The sequence below is a fragment of the Myotis daubentonii genome, chromosome 4 (genome assembly GCF_963259705.1).
Source record: "Myotis daubentonii chromosome 4, mMyoDau2.1, whole genome shotgun sequence".
Classification (NCBI taxonomy): domain Eukaryota; kingdom Metazoa; phylum Chordata; class Mammalia; order Chiroptera; family Vespertilionidae; genus Myotis; species Myotis daubentonii.
This window is the reverse complement of record NC_081843.1, coordinates 34,315,817-34,331,448: the sequence shown is the minus strand read 5'-3', so window position 1 is coordinate 34,331,448 and position 15,632 is coordinate 34,315,817. Positions and strand designations below refer to the sequence as shown.

The window sequence follows — 15,632 nt, the reverse complement described above, 5'->3', positions numbered from 1 at the left end:
AGCGCTTACCAGGAATCAGACATGGGTTTACTGACCTTGAAAAACCATTGCACCTTTTGGACCTTCATTGTTTCTCCTACAAAAAGAGTGCTTTCAACTAGATCTTTGAAGATGGCATACAGTTTGTGAGAAGTGCAAAGACCTTAGTTTGAATCACGGCTCCTCCTGATGTTAGGGCATATGACTAAACTTCTAAGCCTTGGGTGGTGGGGGTTAGGGGTGGGTATAAGTCTAAAATTGGGTAATGTGCCTGGTTCAGTATCTTTCAGTTAGGTGCCCAGTATTGTTGGAGATCTCATTATGTGTTTGATGAGGTGGTTCTTTGTACTTAGAAATGTTTATAAATATACTAGAGGCCCGGTGCGTGAAATTGTGCAGTCGGCGGGGGTGGGGGTTCGGGGTGGGGTGTTCCTCAGCCTGGCCTGTGCCCTCTTGCAGTCTGGGACCCTCAGGGAATGTCCAACTGATGGCTTAGGCCTGCTCCCCATGGTGAACGGGCCTAAGCTGTCAGTCAGACATCCTTAGCGCTGCCGCCACCGCTGCCACTGCACTTAACCTTGCACTCGCCCACTGTGAGCCCTTAGCTGCGCTCCCCCTGTGGGAGCACACTGACCACCAGGGGGCAGCTCCTGCGCTGAGCGTCTGCCCCCTGGTGGTCAGTGCACATCATAGCGACCGGCCAAGTTGCATATTAGCCTTTTATTATATAGGAGGCTTGTTTTGGACTTTTTAGTCCTTCTGAAGTGGTCAGCAGCCATAGTTAGCTTGCTGTTGCTGATGGCAGCTGTCAGAATGTGTCCACCACCTGAACTGCATCCCTGGTGTATGGGGTGTTCTGCCTTGCTTTTGCTAATACCAAAATTGAGCTTACAATTATGAAATGAATACCTTTAACAGAATCCAGATGACAGTAAAGATTGAATGGTGATGATACTCTGTAACATTGCAGTTTATCCAGCATGATCTACAAAGAGGGCTGTGTCTACAGGAAGGAATGCTAGGGCCAAAGGCTTTCCTCCTCCATCAACTTGGGCATGCTCCAGCAAAGGAAGGAGAGAAGGGGTAAGGGGCACTGGTTCACACAGTGGGAAAAGATAGCTTTTTAATTTTTTGAGAAACTGTAATTTCTATTTTAGGAATAACACTGTGTGACTAGGTTTTTGCCTATGTAGTCAGTGAATTCACCTATGAATTCATCACTCAAAATCATCCCGAGAGTGCCACTGCAAGTATAGCTGTGGAAATAGAAATGACCAATGTGCCTAAGGTCTCTCAACTTGCTGGTAAGCCCACATTGGAGCCCCACCCAATCTTTGGCCCTCCTGAGCTATGCCAGGCTATTTCTGCTCAGCTAGGAGACTCAAACTGAGCAGCTGCCAACATTCAGCCACACAGAGAGTTTTTGCTTGTTTTAATTTTATTGATTTCAGAGAGGAAGGGAGAGAGAAACGTCAATGATGAGAGAATCATTGATCGGCTGCCTCCTGCTCGCCCCACACTGGGGATCAAGCCCACAACCCAGGCATGTGCCCTGACCAGAATCGAACTGTGACCTCCCGGTACATAGGTCAACACTCAACCACTGAGCCACATTGGTCTGACTGAGAGCTTTTAATGTGGGAGTTACTGTGGGTAGAGAGATGAATCCGACATCTTGCTAACAGGAAAGTACAGATACGGGTAAGATCAGTAGAGTCAAGCTTATTGAAAGTAACAGACTCTCCAAGGGTAGAAAGAAGGGTTACCTCCTGAAAGTTGCTATTTTTACACCCTTGTTCCTTCCATGTAATTTCCCATTATGAGTACCTGGAATTTGACAGGATTTCAGCAGACTTGACTTAAATCTCCCCTGCGATAAAATGTCTGTTGTGTTTCTGTCCAGTTTTAGAGAGTTCCTTAATGCAGCATTTCTCGAACTTCTTCATCTTAGGACCCCTCTACACAACTCTTAAGTGCTTTTGTGTATGGGGGGCGTATCTAAAACTGGAAACTAAAAATACTTATTTACTTAAAATAATAACACATTACATGTTAAGATAATTTCATGAAAAGTAATTGTTTTCCAAAGTAAAAATAGGAACAATAGCATTATTTTAGAATTTTGCTGTTCTCTTTGTAGAGCTCAGCTGGACTCATAGCTGCTCCAGCATTCGATCTATTGTGCTGTGTTGTGTGAGTTGAAGTATTTGGAGAGAGAGGAATATCTGGAATTGCATGATGCACCGGATTAGGCACCAAGGAGGGGTCCTGTTCCTCAGCGCACTTTGGAATTGAAAAAAATTACTGATAGTTTGAAGTAATTAAATAAAATTAAGATGATGAGCGGTGCAGGAGAGTGATTATAAAGGGTGAATGATCTACTCTGCTTGGGCATCCACAGAGCACAGTTCTCCATTCCTAGAACTTTGCAGGGGGAGCGGAGGGGCCACCAAATGAGATTTAATGGCAGGGGACCGAAAAGTGTAGCAGGTAAGTTTGCTATTCAGTGTGAGTGGTTGTCCTTCACTCTATTTATGTGTCATTACCACATGCATTGGCCTCTGCTGTTCAGCTGAAACTGCATGTTGACTCACGGCTGATCTGAGCGGCTAAGAATGTCAGTTACCTACGCTTGGTTGCACAGTTCTCAAAGCAAGCTGGGCGACACATTCTGAAAACTAGCTGGCTAACACTGTTCTCTGTTTCTAAGAGTTGGCATTAAGTGGTCACCAGCTTAATCAGATCATTAAAATGTGGGATACCAGCTTGGATAAGGATAAATGTGGGTGAATCTGAATGGCTACAAACCCCACTTCTAATTAACCATAGACACCTGTGGTCAGAGAAGAGCTGGGGCAAGAGTGTCTGGGTAACACTGATGAATCCTTAGTATCAGGGTTTAGGATTGTTGGTATCCCATCTTCAGACTTAATCCACATCTGGCAAAACAAAATGGGCTAGGATTTCCCACTTTAAGTAATATTCTCAAATGGCACTCAGTTATCCACAGTATGGGAGAGGAAAGTTATTTTGGGGAACTCTTTTTTTATTTGAATAAGTAGTACATGCATGTTAAAAATACAAGAGGGTGTAGTCTAAAACAGGTTTTTGTACTGCCTTTGAGCTAAGAATGGTTTTGGGGTTTTTTCTCACCCAAGGATAATTTTCCATTGATTTTTAGAGAGGGAAAGGCAGAAATATCAATGTGAGAGAAACACATTGATTGGTTGCCTCCTGCATGAGCCCCGACCAAGGTCCAGGCTAGGGCAGGCCTACAACTGAGGTATGTGTCCTTGACTGGAATCGAACCCAGGATCCTTTGGTCCACAGGCCAACACTCTATCCACTGAGCCACACCCATTAGGGTGAGCCAAGCATGGTTTTTACATTTTAAAGGTAGTGAAGAAAAAAAGTACAAAGTGACACTGTTGCCCATGAAGCTTAAGGTATTTACTATCTTGACAGTAGTTTGGTGACTCCTGGTTTATCAGTAACTCTCCTATGCCTGTTTCCCAAGTCACCCATTTTCTTAGAGGTAATCACTATTCTCCAGTCTTCCTAGTCTGGCTCAGTTTGCGACAGTAGACTTAACTCTGGCTTTGAGAAAGAAAGAGTTTTGCTTCTTTTGAACTCTCAGTGGCTCTAGGTTCATAAAAGGCTTTGCTTTGTGATTTTAAATATGGATAACTGAAATTTAGTCAACCCAATAAGTACCTCTTGAATTAGATTTAACCCCAAGTTAAAGGGTAGCTAGCTAGATGGTATTGGGCCTCTTATCCCCCAGCTCTTTATTTTGGAAATTTTCAAAGACGAAAGTTGAAAAGGATGGCACAGTGACAACCAAATACCCACTACTTGATACGACAGTTAAATTTTGTTGTATTTTTATATTTCTCCGTCTTGTAGAGCCTTGAAAAATAATGACATTTTTTGTAACCACCCCAAAACACACAGACCGGGGGGCAGGGTCAATTGGGGAAAAGGGAGACATATGTAAAACTTTAGATAATAATTAAAAACACACACACACCACACAGACCAAATAGGATCTAATTAAAATTAATTAATTGGATTTCATTATGTTTCTTTAGACTATTCTTTTCACCTCTTCTCAAGAACCAGGCTGCTTAATGGTCTTATGGAATGGCCCACATTCTGGGTTTGCCCAGTGGTTTCCTCCTGTGTCATTTAATTTGTTCCCAGCCATCTTGGGGTACTTTTTTTCCTCTTGCATAAAGATTTATTCTGTCCCTCCAGCCTTAGTTGCTCCATGCGGAATAGTGGCTGGCCAGCACCCTCCCTCTGAATCAGGTCATCTTCAGCAGCAGCCAGCACCAGGGCGTTACCCAAGCTTAGGAAGACTAAGCTGCAGTTCTGAACAACAGGCTAGAGTACCTGCCACCTGGGGTGTTTTGCCTCCTGAAAACCCTCTCCTACCTCTCCTGGATGGAAACAGTATTAGGTGCCCAGTCAGTGAGCCATGTCAGACTTGCGCTCACTTGGCCTGGTGGGTCCTGGTGGCTTGCAGCTGTTCTGCCTGGATCTTGGGGAGGTGGTGAAACAGTGCGGCCCACCAGGTACTTAGGAGTTCTTAGGAATAGGCAGGCATGTCAGAGGTTGGCTGCCTTCGTGTTGAATCTACATCCCTAGAATGAATCTAGGCTTGTTTTAACATGATCTTAGTGTAAACTGGTTCTTCCTCCCATGATGGGCAAATCACTCTACTAACTGGGTCTTCCTTGGGGGCCAAGAAGAGACATCAACACCTTATACCTCTTTTCACTTTCTCTCAGCTTGAAGCCAGAGTTTAGGGATGGGGTTTTCATGGTCAGTTCCTTAAAGCCTGATGGGAAGCACATTTTGAATTCTATCAAAGCATATTGCCTTCCAAAAATCCTTGCCTCCCAGTATATGGATTTATGTCATGGTTTATAGGTGTTTTTGCCTGCTCAGTTTTAAAAACATTCCTTTTGGGAAAGTTGTGAGTTAGTATTGAGTTAGTCTAGGTTGAATAGTGGAAGACTTAAGAATGATAAATATTCTCTTGCCCTAGATTAGGTTACATTTGAAATAGAGACAAGATTTAGGAAGTAATGGCCAGTATATAGGATGAGCAGCTAGTGGCTGACTCTCTTGGGTGAGTCCCTTTCCATATAATCTCCCTAAATGCAGTCCAGATCTCTAGGATCAAGCAGATACTACATCCCACTGCCAGACGATAGCAAAGGGAGTAATAATTGCTCCCAGGGGCATATTAGGATTTAAGTTTCTTTAGCCTCGTGGTGATAGAAGCCAAAATGAACCTGGGTAGCCAAACATAATAGCCTTGGCCCATCCGTCAAGGCTTCAGCACCCAATGTGTACAAGAGAACACTGATCTGGCCGCCTCTGTCCCATTATATGGTTTTCCGAATGGTTTGCAAGGTCCTGGAATCAGGAGGGGGAATTCAGCACCAATCCTGGACAGGGTCTGAGCCCGGTACCAAACCCCCCCCCCCCCGCCCCCCGCAAGGTAGGGGCTTGCTCCGGTGGTGCTGTCATCTGCTGTCCCCCACTGGGCGCCGCCGGCTCTGCAGCTGGTCCTCACGGAGCCCCGCCCGCCCCAAGTTTCAGCCGGTGCCGCTTCCTGCAAGCCTTCATGCAACACGGGTTGGCCAAGGTCCCAAGACAATAGCCGCGCCCTCCAGTCCAGCGCGCTGTCCTCTGGCTTCTCTCTCGTCACCTCCCAAACACCTAGACCCCACGCGAAGGATTTTGCTGTCCGCGTGGGCCCAAGGGCACACGGGTGAGTTTGCGTGGGTGAGCTGCACGGCTCTACGCGCTCTCCCGTCGTGCGCACCGGTCCCGCCGCAAGACCGGGCCAACCTCTGCTCCGAACAAGTGGGGCGCTGATGACTCCGGGCCGGAAGGTTCCGGGACCCGCTAGACAAGGTCTGTGAGCGCGGACCCGCCCGTCTCCCAACCGGCTTTGGCGACAGCCAATCGCAGGCCAATCTGTCCGCTCCTCCAATGGTCGGCCTGTTGCTAAGACTTGGGTTCCTGCGCCAGGATCTGCCCGCGCAGCTGCCCCTTCCCATTCGCTCCGGACCCCTTCCTCCTTCCCCCGTTTTCCGGGCTGCAACCTCCCTTTTCCAACAGCCCTCCGCCCTCGCCACCGCCCTCCGTGTGCGTCTTTGTCACCCGGGGTAACCTGGCCTGAGCTCTGCAGGGCATCATGAAGCCTAACACGGCTTCAGCGACTTGTATTGGCGTTGCCCATTGCCTTGATCGGCGGAAGGGGCTGGTGTGGGAGGGCGGAGCCTCAGGCTCCTGCTGCGCCCTAAACCCCGTGCCTGCCCTCAGTTTCCCCTCCTTAACGAAGCGCCCTCTAAGGTCCTGTGTAGGTTTGTTGTGCCCCAGGAGGTCAGCATTATCTGTACAAAACAGTTGGAAGGGCTCAAAGGGGGTTGGCTTGGGCCCTGTCGCCTCACACACTGGTCCTATGGCAGAGCCCCGGGTGAGAGGGAAAACCTGCCGTCCCGAGGGCAGTGAGGACAGCCCCTGCGCTTTGGCACTCAAGGTTCTCCGGCACAGCCTGGCCCCCCTCTACTGCTCTAGCCTCACCTGCTGCCTGACCCCATCCTCTGTGCGTGTGCTGTTCTCCCGATGAATTCCCTTGTTTTCCCCGCACTCCTGGGTAGACGTTCACAATAACTTTAAATTGAATGGTGGCCACCCGGGGCTCTCCCCCAGAATCAGCTGTCAGAAATGTTAGGGAGCACAGACACCCCAATCTCTGCCCTTCTCATCTCCCAACATAGAGCTGTTGTATAATCCTGAGGTCTGGGAGGGGGGAGGGGTTGCCCACGGCACAATCAAACCTAGATTTAGGACTTAATCATTCTCAGTAGCTACTGACTGTTTAGAAAGGTGAGATTTCTGTCACTCAGCAATGTATGTCATTTGCCAAATGAAGGGCTGTTAGTGATAGAAAGCTTAAGAGCTCAGCATGTGAATTCTCATCCCACCATTTCCATATTTGTAAAATGGGAATAATGCAATCTACTTTATAAAAACGCCTAGTACTGATCTGGTGCTTAATATGCTTAGTAACCAGGCACTGTTCTAAAGGCTTCATGTGTATTAATGCGTATAATCAGCTTCATTTTGCAGAGAAAGAAACTAAGAATTGTACCCTGCCCAAGATCCCACAGCTAGTAAGTGGACCAATGGGGATTTGAACCCAGGCAATTTGACACCAGTATCCAAAAGCATAACCACAATCCTGTTCTGCCTCTCAGAAGTATAGGGTTGCTGTGAGGATTTAATAAGCTAAGGAGTGATTGACAGCTAGCAGGTGCCCAACACATGACAGTTGTGATTAGTAACAGAAACTGTGGTCAATACCTAAGCAGCAGGGTGGGGCAGGGACTCTGGGTCCAGGCCTTGGCTGCCAGGCCCTCAAAGGCAGAGGCAGGGGTGGCTCCCAGGGGGGTGAGCTGGGTCCTTCAGGAGGGAACTTTCAGGAGGCTTGAGGGCTCTCAGAGACTGAGGCCCAGAGCAGAGAAAAAGGCATGGTAGGTGCCAGGCTAGGGGGTGTCAGTGTCTTCCAAAACCAGGTCTTCTGCGCCCATTTCTTCTCCGGACCTGGCAGGACCCAGAGCTGGAGACAGATTCCCAAATGTTCTGGGGTGAGTGGAGTCAGGTATCTGGATGTCTCTGTAGAGCACCAGGGGGCAGTCACTTACTGTCCTATCAGGGCCTAGAGCAGCGGTTCTCAACCTGTGGGTCGCAGCCCCTTTGGGGGTCGAACGGCCCTTTCACAGGGGTCGCCTAAGACCATCGGGAAACACATATATAATTACATATTGTTTTTGTGATGAATCACTATGCTTTAATTATGTTCAATTTGTACCAATGAAAATACATCCTGCATATCAGATATTTACATGACGATTCATCACAGTAGCAAAATTACAGTTATGAAGTAGCCACGAAAATAATGTTATGGTTGGGGGTCACCACAACATGAGGAACTGTATTAAAGGGTTTCGGCATGAGGAAGCTTGAGAACCACTGGCCTAGAGGTAGGGGAGGAGCAGACAGAATTCTGGGGCTCAGCCTGGCACACCCTGCAGGAGGCAGTTTCAGGGCTGCCTTGGCCCTGCTCCATCCCCCTGGCCGGTGGGGCCAGGGCTTTATTTCTGGAGTTGGCTAGTACGGTCTGAGGCCTGAGCTGGCCAGGCCTGCTGCCTGCTTAGTGGTAATGGATTACTCCTCCAGAATCACTCTTTTTCTCACCCAGAGGCCATTGCCTTGGGCCTCCAGAACCCCTGCTGAGGGATTGGCCTGTGAGACTACTCACAGGGTTCAAGGCTTTCAGGGGGGTCGGGCCTAGGGTAGATTGAGCGGATTGTAAAAGGATAGCTCTGCCACCATGGCTCAGAGAGAGGTCAGGTGGGGATCAGAGAGGGAGGGGGCTTGGTGGGGAGAGGGCACAATAACCGCTCTTGTCATCCATTCACCTAATTAAGTTCTCAGTCTCCCTATCCCATTGTCTCTCCACCCCCCCCCAACCCCCCCCCCCCCCCCCCCCCGCCACGTCTGAACACAGACTCTCACAGCCATCCCGAAAGCAGACTTAAAGGACTCGTCTTGTAGAAGGGAAACGATGTGAGAAGAAAAGGGTTGCCCAGGTCTGCCCTGGGGTCAGGGCCAAGACTGAAGCCTTCCCCTGAAGGCCTCTTGTTGGTTATCCTTGCCTCCTTGGGCCCCCCCCCCCCCCCCCCCGCCCCGGGGACTTCGGCCTTCCTACCATTGTTAGGGGACCGACCCTGGGCGGCCGCCAGTCTTCCTCATTCCACCTCGATCCCCATTCTGCACCACACGGACAGGCAGTCAGGGCAGGAGGGGCCTCAGAGGTCGCCCAGATCCCTCAGAAGGGAAACCGCCCAGAGCAGGGCTGGACCCCGGGCCATGCCTCTTAAAAATAGCGCTGCTCTTGCCCCCTCTATTCTATTTATTATTTAGTCCAAGCCTTCCCGGCAGGTTCAGGTTCTGCCCTGTTAACCCCCGGGGGTGGATGTAAGTTCCTCCGCTGAGGCAGTCCCTGAACCACCGATGCTGCATCTTGATCCAACCACCACCACCTTAGGCTGGGCAGGGCGGTATAGCAGACTGGTAAGTGAGCCAGGCTGGAAGGCAGGGCGGGAGGGGGCCCTTATGCTGCCAGGAACCCTCCCGTAACTGCAGTTTTCCCCAGGAGCTGCAGACATGACCTTTTCTCTTTGGGCGGGTGTTGGGAGCCCTAGCTCTCGGTCTGACCCTCAGTGGAGAGTGAGGTGGCAGGCTGGCCCGCAGGGCTCTGCCACCCTCCATGCTCCTACCTGAGGCTATCCAGCGATTCTGCTATTGATCTGGAGCTATCCCTTCTCAGCTAACCCTGGGATTCCTGCCACTTTTCATGCTGCCAGTTCTCCCAGCAAACTAGAAGTTGGCAGAACTATCAAAAAAGAAGTCCATGAGAATATGGTTCATCCTTGGGGGGCAGGGTTATATATATGGAGGGAGGGTCGTGTATACGTGTGTATATGCATACACACAGTGAAGTCCAAAGTCACCTGGCCAGGTGGAAGAGGGGGGAGAGGACCCAGAGCCCGTGACTAAGAGAATTATGCCAGGCATGGAGTGAGTTCCTGCTTACTTGTGGGTCTCCCCCACGGGACCCTGTGCTCCTACGGCTGGCACACAGGGACACTGGCTGATTGATAGGCAGTACACACTTTGGGGGTAGAAGGCACACGGTGGGCTTCCTCCACATTCCCTGGGCCCACATCCCTGGGAGAGCAGCACGAGGACAGGGCTTAGCCCCATCTTACCCAGTGCCCGATTCTGGCGAAGACCAGCCCAGGCTTGCTAAGTGCCCTCACCCATGCAGCTTCCTCCCTCTCCTTCCCTGGTTTGGTCCTGGGCTGGCAGCTCCTTGCTGCTGTGCAAATCTGGGCCTGAGGCCAAGCCCTGAGCTTTGGGGTGTCCCAAGCTTCCAAGTCCCACTATGTGCATGTGGGGTGGGGTGGGGTGCAGGGAGTCTAAGATAGGACCCTGGCCAGCCTGACTTCTGCCCTGTCCTGGGCTCTGTCAGGGGGGCGGAAAGCTTGGTGGCCTCTAGAAAACCCAGGGCCTAAGGTCTCTGTAACCCAGTGGCCAGTTTCTGGGCCTGACCCTCATCTTTATTCCTTTGGTTGTCCCCCATCACAAATGTTCTCTGGCCATACCATTCGGACCCAGGACTGGGGGCCTCTGGGCAACTTTTGCCTCCCACCCCACCCTCTCCAGAGAGCAGCCTGCATTAGGTTGATCCTGTAGCAGGGAAATAATGATATCTGGAAACAGTTCACTCCACCAGCAGCCAAGGTCTGGGGTCTGCTCCACCTTACAGAGGCAATGAAGTCAGCAAGCCCCAGGAAATGAACCATGGCCTCAGCAGATCTCCTTCCCCTGCCCACTCCCCATACCTCTACCTCCGTCTGTCACTCCACACTGCAGAGCCTGCTGCTGCTACATCCAGGCACCTGGTTCCCTTTCCCTCTCTTCCTGGCATTACAGGTCCACTACATCTCAGCAGCACATTGCCCCCTGCCTCTTGGCTGGCTCCTTACCAAACATTCTCCTGTAAGACCTGGATGCGGTTTCTAAGGCAGGGATGCTTAAACCAATTCCCGACTCCATAACCTACAAAGCATGGCCTTCAGGGCCCCATCACCTCCCTCATTTGCCCTCTCTTTCTCCTGTACTTGCTGCTTCTCCAGCCTGAATGCACCAGCCGTCTAGCCTTTGCCCATGATATTCCCCCTGGCATATGGGCACGAGGGTCACTTCTGGAAATCCCTTTTCCCCACCCCACTGAGACGCCACAGCCTGTCCCAGCCTCTCTCTGATGCATAATGCTGCTTGTCACAGAGCTGTTTCCTACACTTGCCCCCTTGAGAGCAGGGACTTGGACCGACTGGCTGGGTGCTGGGCCAGAGGAGGTGCCAACAGGGAGGGCAGATTTCACAACTGGGAGGGATAGAGAAAAGGAGAGACCTGGGAGTCAGCCTGGGCCAGAGGAAGGCTTCTGTGCTCTACAGATCCCTCGGGGAGACTGCACCAGCCAGGGGTGACCGGCAGCCACAGGGACTTGAGGTCCTCAAGGGAGCCCTTGTCATCAGCCTGGAGCATGGAGTATTGCCCTTCAGATGCCCTTTGGCTGAGCAGAGAGGCCCAGATGCTACATCCATCAAATCAAGGCCAATGTCTGCGTCTGCAGACTTGAACATCAGAGGCCTTTAGAGAAGGGCCCATTGAAAATTAGGGAAATGCCTGGAGAGGCTTGGAACTGCTGCTGCATCACAGCAGGAGTGCAGGGACTCACCAGGTCTCCCAAAGCCCAGTGCCAGCCCCTCTCCATGGAGACCCCCAGGCCTGAGCCAGCAGCCCTGTCTACTCTGCCCAGAGGTGCTGCCTCAGATTCCACATCTTCCAAGCTGAGCTCTGGGCATAGGGCCGGCCCACCTCAGATCCCCTCGGCCTCTGTCCCTTGTGTGGCCCAGGCAGGCTACAGGCCATCACCCTCAGTTTCCTACATTAGTTTCCCATGGAGACTGGGGCCTGTTTCCTTTGCAGGGAGTGAATTCCTTCCCTCCCACTTACACCATGGCTCAGCTGTGTGTCAGATTATGGCCTAGACCAGCCGTGGGCAAACTACGGCCCGCGGGCCGGATCCGGCCCGTTTGAAATGAATAAAACTATTGAAAAAAAAGACCGTACCCTTTTATGTAATGATGTTTACTTTGAATTTATATTAGTTCACACAAACCATCCATGCTTTTGTTCCGGCCCTCCAGTCCAGTTTAAGAACCCATTGTGGCCCTCGAGTCAAAAAGTTTGCCCACCCCTGTTCTAGGCCCTGGGCACCTCAAAGCTGCTGCTCTTGGACCCCACTCCTATAGCACTGACAGCACCCCAGGTGCTGACCCCTGCCTGCCACAGACCATGGCTCTGGCCTCTGGCTCTGAGACCCCTAGACGCTCTCTCCAGGCCCTTTTGCAGCCTGGCTCCCTTGGACGGCTGTGGCCCTTGGGCTCAACGGCATCCCTGTCCTCCTCCTCCTGCGGGCCCACCACGCCTCATTTGCAGCACTTTAAGCTGTGGAATACCCCCTCCCCACCCCGTCCTCCGCCTTCCTACCTGAGCTAACCTGCTCTGCCCTCCCTATGGCCACACAGATGTCTGCCGCCCCTCCTGGACTAGCTGTGCGGACGAGGGCAAGTTTCTTCCCTTCTTTGAGGCTTGCTGTGCCCAGTTAAGCAGGACTAACCACATCTTTTCCCAGGGCTGATGAGGATTATTGCCTTGTCAAAGGCTTGGCATCAGCTTTCCCACACTTCAAGGGCACTGCTGGAGTAGCTGGAAGCTCTCTCTGACAAGGCAGGGGGATGCAGCCACACCCGTGGAGGCTAGGGCCACCCCACTGCCAACCACAAGGGAGCGGGTGATCTGAGCAGGGGCGAGAACTAGACAGGCTGACTCTGGGTTGTTGCCGCGGGATCATGGAGGTGTGCAGGAGACACCAGAGATGTGGTTTGTGTGTGTCTGGAAGGAGGGTGGCAGATTTAGGAGGCTGGAGCTCAAGAAATGAGTGGAAGGTGGAAGGGTGGGTAGACTGGGTAGTGCCCTGGCCTTCAGGCCCAGACCTGTGCTGCCAGCTGGGCCAGCACAATCCTTTGTTCCATGTGTTTATGTTCCTCTTGGCTTCCCTCCAGGTTTGGTGAAGCCTCTGAGGGCTGAGACCTGCTTTGGCTTTATGCCTGCTCCATATTATGGTATCCCAACAGGAGCCCGCGCTAGAGAGGGAAAATGAGGAAGCTGGGCCGTGTCGCGGGTGGCATGTGCGTGTACACATGCATGCCCAGGCCCTTCCCTGTGGGATGCTGCTCCGCTCAAGCACCTGTGAAAGGCTGTGGGCTTAGAAAAGGGGTATCTTGTCTTAGCCTCAGGCTCTGGTTCCTCGTCTGTGGAGATAGTGTGGGGTTTCTCAAGCTCTTGAGGACTTGAGACTGGGCTCCAAAGCCTGCTTTTCCCCTCTCCCAGGTCCCTCAGAACCCTCCTTGGGCCAGGTAAGAGGGTAGTGGGTTGGGCAAGGGCAGACAAAGGAGAGGGCCAAGGTAGGTGTGACTGTTCCTGCCTGGCCCAGTCAAGGTAGGCCCTCCTGGAGCGACCAACTAACCCTTCTGTCAGGGTCTTTGCCTCTCTCCCACCAAAACCTAGGCCTCAGTATCTAGAGCAGCGGTTCTCAACCTGTGGGTCGCCAACCTGTGGGTCACGACCCCTTTGGGGGTCGAACGACCCTTTCACAGGGGTCGCCTAAGAACATCGGAAAACACATCTATAATTACATGTTGTTTTTGTGATGAATCACTATGCTTTAGTTATGTTCAATTTGTACCAATGAAAATACATCCTGCATATCAGATATTTACATTACGATTCATCACAGTAGCAAAATTACAGTTATGAAGTAGCAACGAAAATAATTTTATGGTTGGGGGTCACCACAACATGAGGAATTGTATTAAAGGGTCGCGACATTAGGAAGGTTGAGAACCACTGATCTAGAGGAAACCCTCAGGCCTGAGAGCCCAGGCCCCATCCCGCATGCATGGGCCTGGGGCGATGGGGAATAGGTGCTCTGAATAGTCCCACCTCTCCTGAGAAAGTCACCTGGAGTCACCACACCTCCCCTACCAGCTAAATGGCCCTGTCCCTCTCTAGGAGAATAATAAAGTCATGATGAAGTCAGTATCGGACTCTGAGCTCCCAGGAAGTTCCCATCCCCAGGGGAACTGCGGTCCCCGTCTACCTACCCCCAGCTAGGTGTCCCTGAGTACCCAAGCCTCGGCCAGGAGCCTCTCCTGGTTTCCCTGGCTCCCACACCTGGCTTTTGGAGTTTTAATTGCTGGTCACAATCATTACTTCTCTTTTAATGGACACAGGGCTGGAGAGCAGGGCTGTGCCCTGTGTTGGACACCACTGTACCCACAGGGCCCAGCATGGGGCTGAGTACACTGCAGGGCCCTGGCACATATGAGGAATGCGTGAGCCAGCAAACAGCACCAACTCCTAGGCCTACACACACACCAGGGTCTGAGGCAGTGGCGGGCAGTTGCTTTGAACTTTATTTGAGAAAAACAGAACATAAACGTATCAAAAGAGCAGACAGGCTGGCAGGTGGGGATGGTCAGCGATGGCTAATGCGGGTTTGAAGCAGGGCAAAGGCCTTCACTGGGCTCCAGATTGCTCCGGCTTCCCAGCTTCTGGGCCCCCAAGCTGGGCACGAGCCTCGAAGGTGACAGGGATGGTGATCTCTGATGACTGGCTGGCTGGCTTGGGCATAGGGGCCTCCACGGTGAGCGTGCCCTCAGGGGACAGGGAAGACGACACCAGGGTGGGGTCCACACCAGGGGGAAGCCTGGACGCGCAGAAAAGGAGGACAAGAGTCACACACACAGCTGAGTCGCGAACCCCCCCCCCCCACCCCCACCACCGAGTGCCCAAACTCACGTGTATTTCCGAGTGAAGCAGCGGGAAATGTAGCCGTGCTCATCCTGTCTCTCTTCGTGCTTGCCTGGGGGAGGGAAGGAGGTCAGAGGGTGAGCGAGGGGCCGCCTCTCAGCTAGCTACATCCAAACACGCCCCACCTAGTGGCCAGGGCTCATGGCCGACGCAAACTGGTGGAGAGTTTTGCCCCCCCCCCCCCCCCACCCGCTCCCGGACTGTCCCAGGCCCTCATCGACTTCGGTAAAGTTCCATTTGCCTGGCGCACACGCCCCCTCCACGGGCCGGGAAAGAGGCAGGGACAGCGCCGGGGAACCTGGACGCTGGGGGTGGGACTGAGGGGGCGTAAAATCTCCGCTGGAAGAGGGCACCTCTTCCCCTAAGAGAGCGGTTTTGGGGGCCAGAAGTTCCGTTGGGAGCTATCCTCACCCCCCATTCCGGAGAAGAGGGCACCGGCGGGTGTCCTCGGGGCCAGGAGGCTAAGTTTTCACGGCCCGGGCTCCCCGCCCGCCCCGCTAGCTTCACCCCCGCTGGGCCGGGCTGGGGTGGGGTTCTCACCGCTGATCTCCACCACGCCTTCCTTGGTCTTGACCGTCAGCTCCTCGGGGGCGAAGTGGTTGACGTCCAGGGCCACGCGCCAGCGGTCGGGCGTGTGCTGGATCTCGGAGACGCCGCTGCTGAGTTGCCGGCTGAGCGCGCGGCTGTAGGCGGGCGCGGCCACCGCCGGGGCGCCCTCGACCGCGGCGGCGGGGAGCGGGCGCACGTAGCCCGGCCAGCCGCTGTGGCTGAAGCACTGCGACCACTCCTCGGGCAGCCGCGGCATGCCAAAGGCCTGCTCGAAGAGGCGGTGGTGCACCGGGTACCAGTCGCGGAAAGGGTCCCAGCTAGGGCTCCGCAGGAGCGAGAAGGGCACGCGGCGCTCGGTCATGCTGGCTCGGTTCTGGGTATGCTGGCTCGGTTCTGGGTATGCTGGCTCGGTTCTGGGTTCTGCGCGTCTCGCTGAGGCTCGGAGAACTGCCCGGCGCTGGAGCCAGCGGAGCTTTTAAAGGGCTTCAGCCGGGTATTTTTAGCAGGAGGTG

The 15,632-nt window shown here is 52.8% G+C and overlaps 1 protein-coding gene across 1 annotated transcript; it reads right to left on the bottom strand.

Moving 5' to 3' along the window:
* Positions 1-14,156: 14,156 nt before the first annotated feature.
* HSPB1 (heat shock protein family B (small) member 1) lies at positions 14,157-15,632 on the bottom strand. The gene is made up of 3 exons (XM_059693514.1): positions 15,112-15,632; positions 14,560-14,623; positions 14,157-14,467 (listed from the first exon to the last, which is right to left on the bottom strand). Exons 1-3 carry the CDS (start codon positions 15,479-15,481, stop codon positions 14,278-14,280), a joined length of 624 nt encoding a protein of 207 aa, XP_059549497.1. The 5' UTR covers positions 15,482-15,632; the 3' UTR covers positions 14,157-14,277.

What these genes read in the sequence shown, in the direction of transcription:
- HSPB1 (XM_059693514.1), bottom strand. Translation starts at nt 15,481, where the DNA reads ATGACCGAGCGCCGCGTGCCCTTCTCGCTCCTGCGGAGCCCTAGCTGG. An exon ending in AGGCGTGGTGGAGATCAGCG is followed by an intron (nt 14,624 to 15,111) that starts GTGAGAACCCCA and finishes TCCCTCCCCCAG; the next exon opens with GCAAGCACGAAGAGAGACAG. An exon ending in TGCTTCACTCGGAAATACAC is followed by an intron (nt 14,468 to 14,559) that starts GTGAGTTTGGGC and finishes CTGCGCGTCCAG; the next exon opens with GCTTCCCCCTGGTGTGGACC.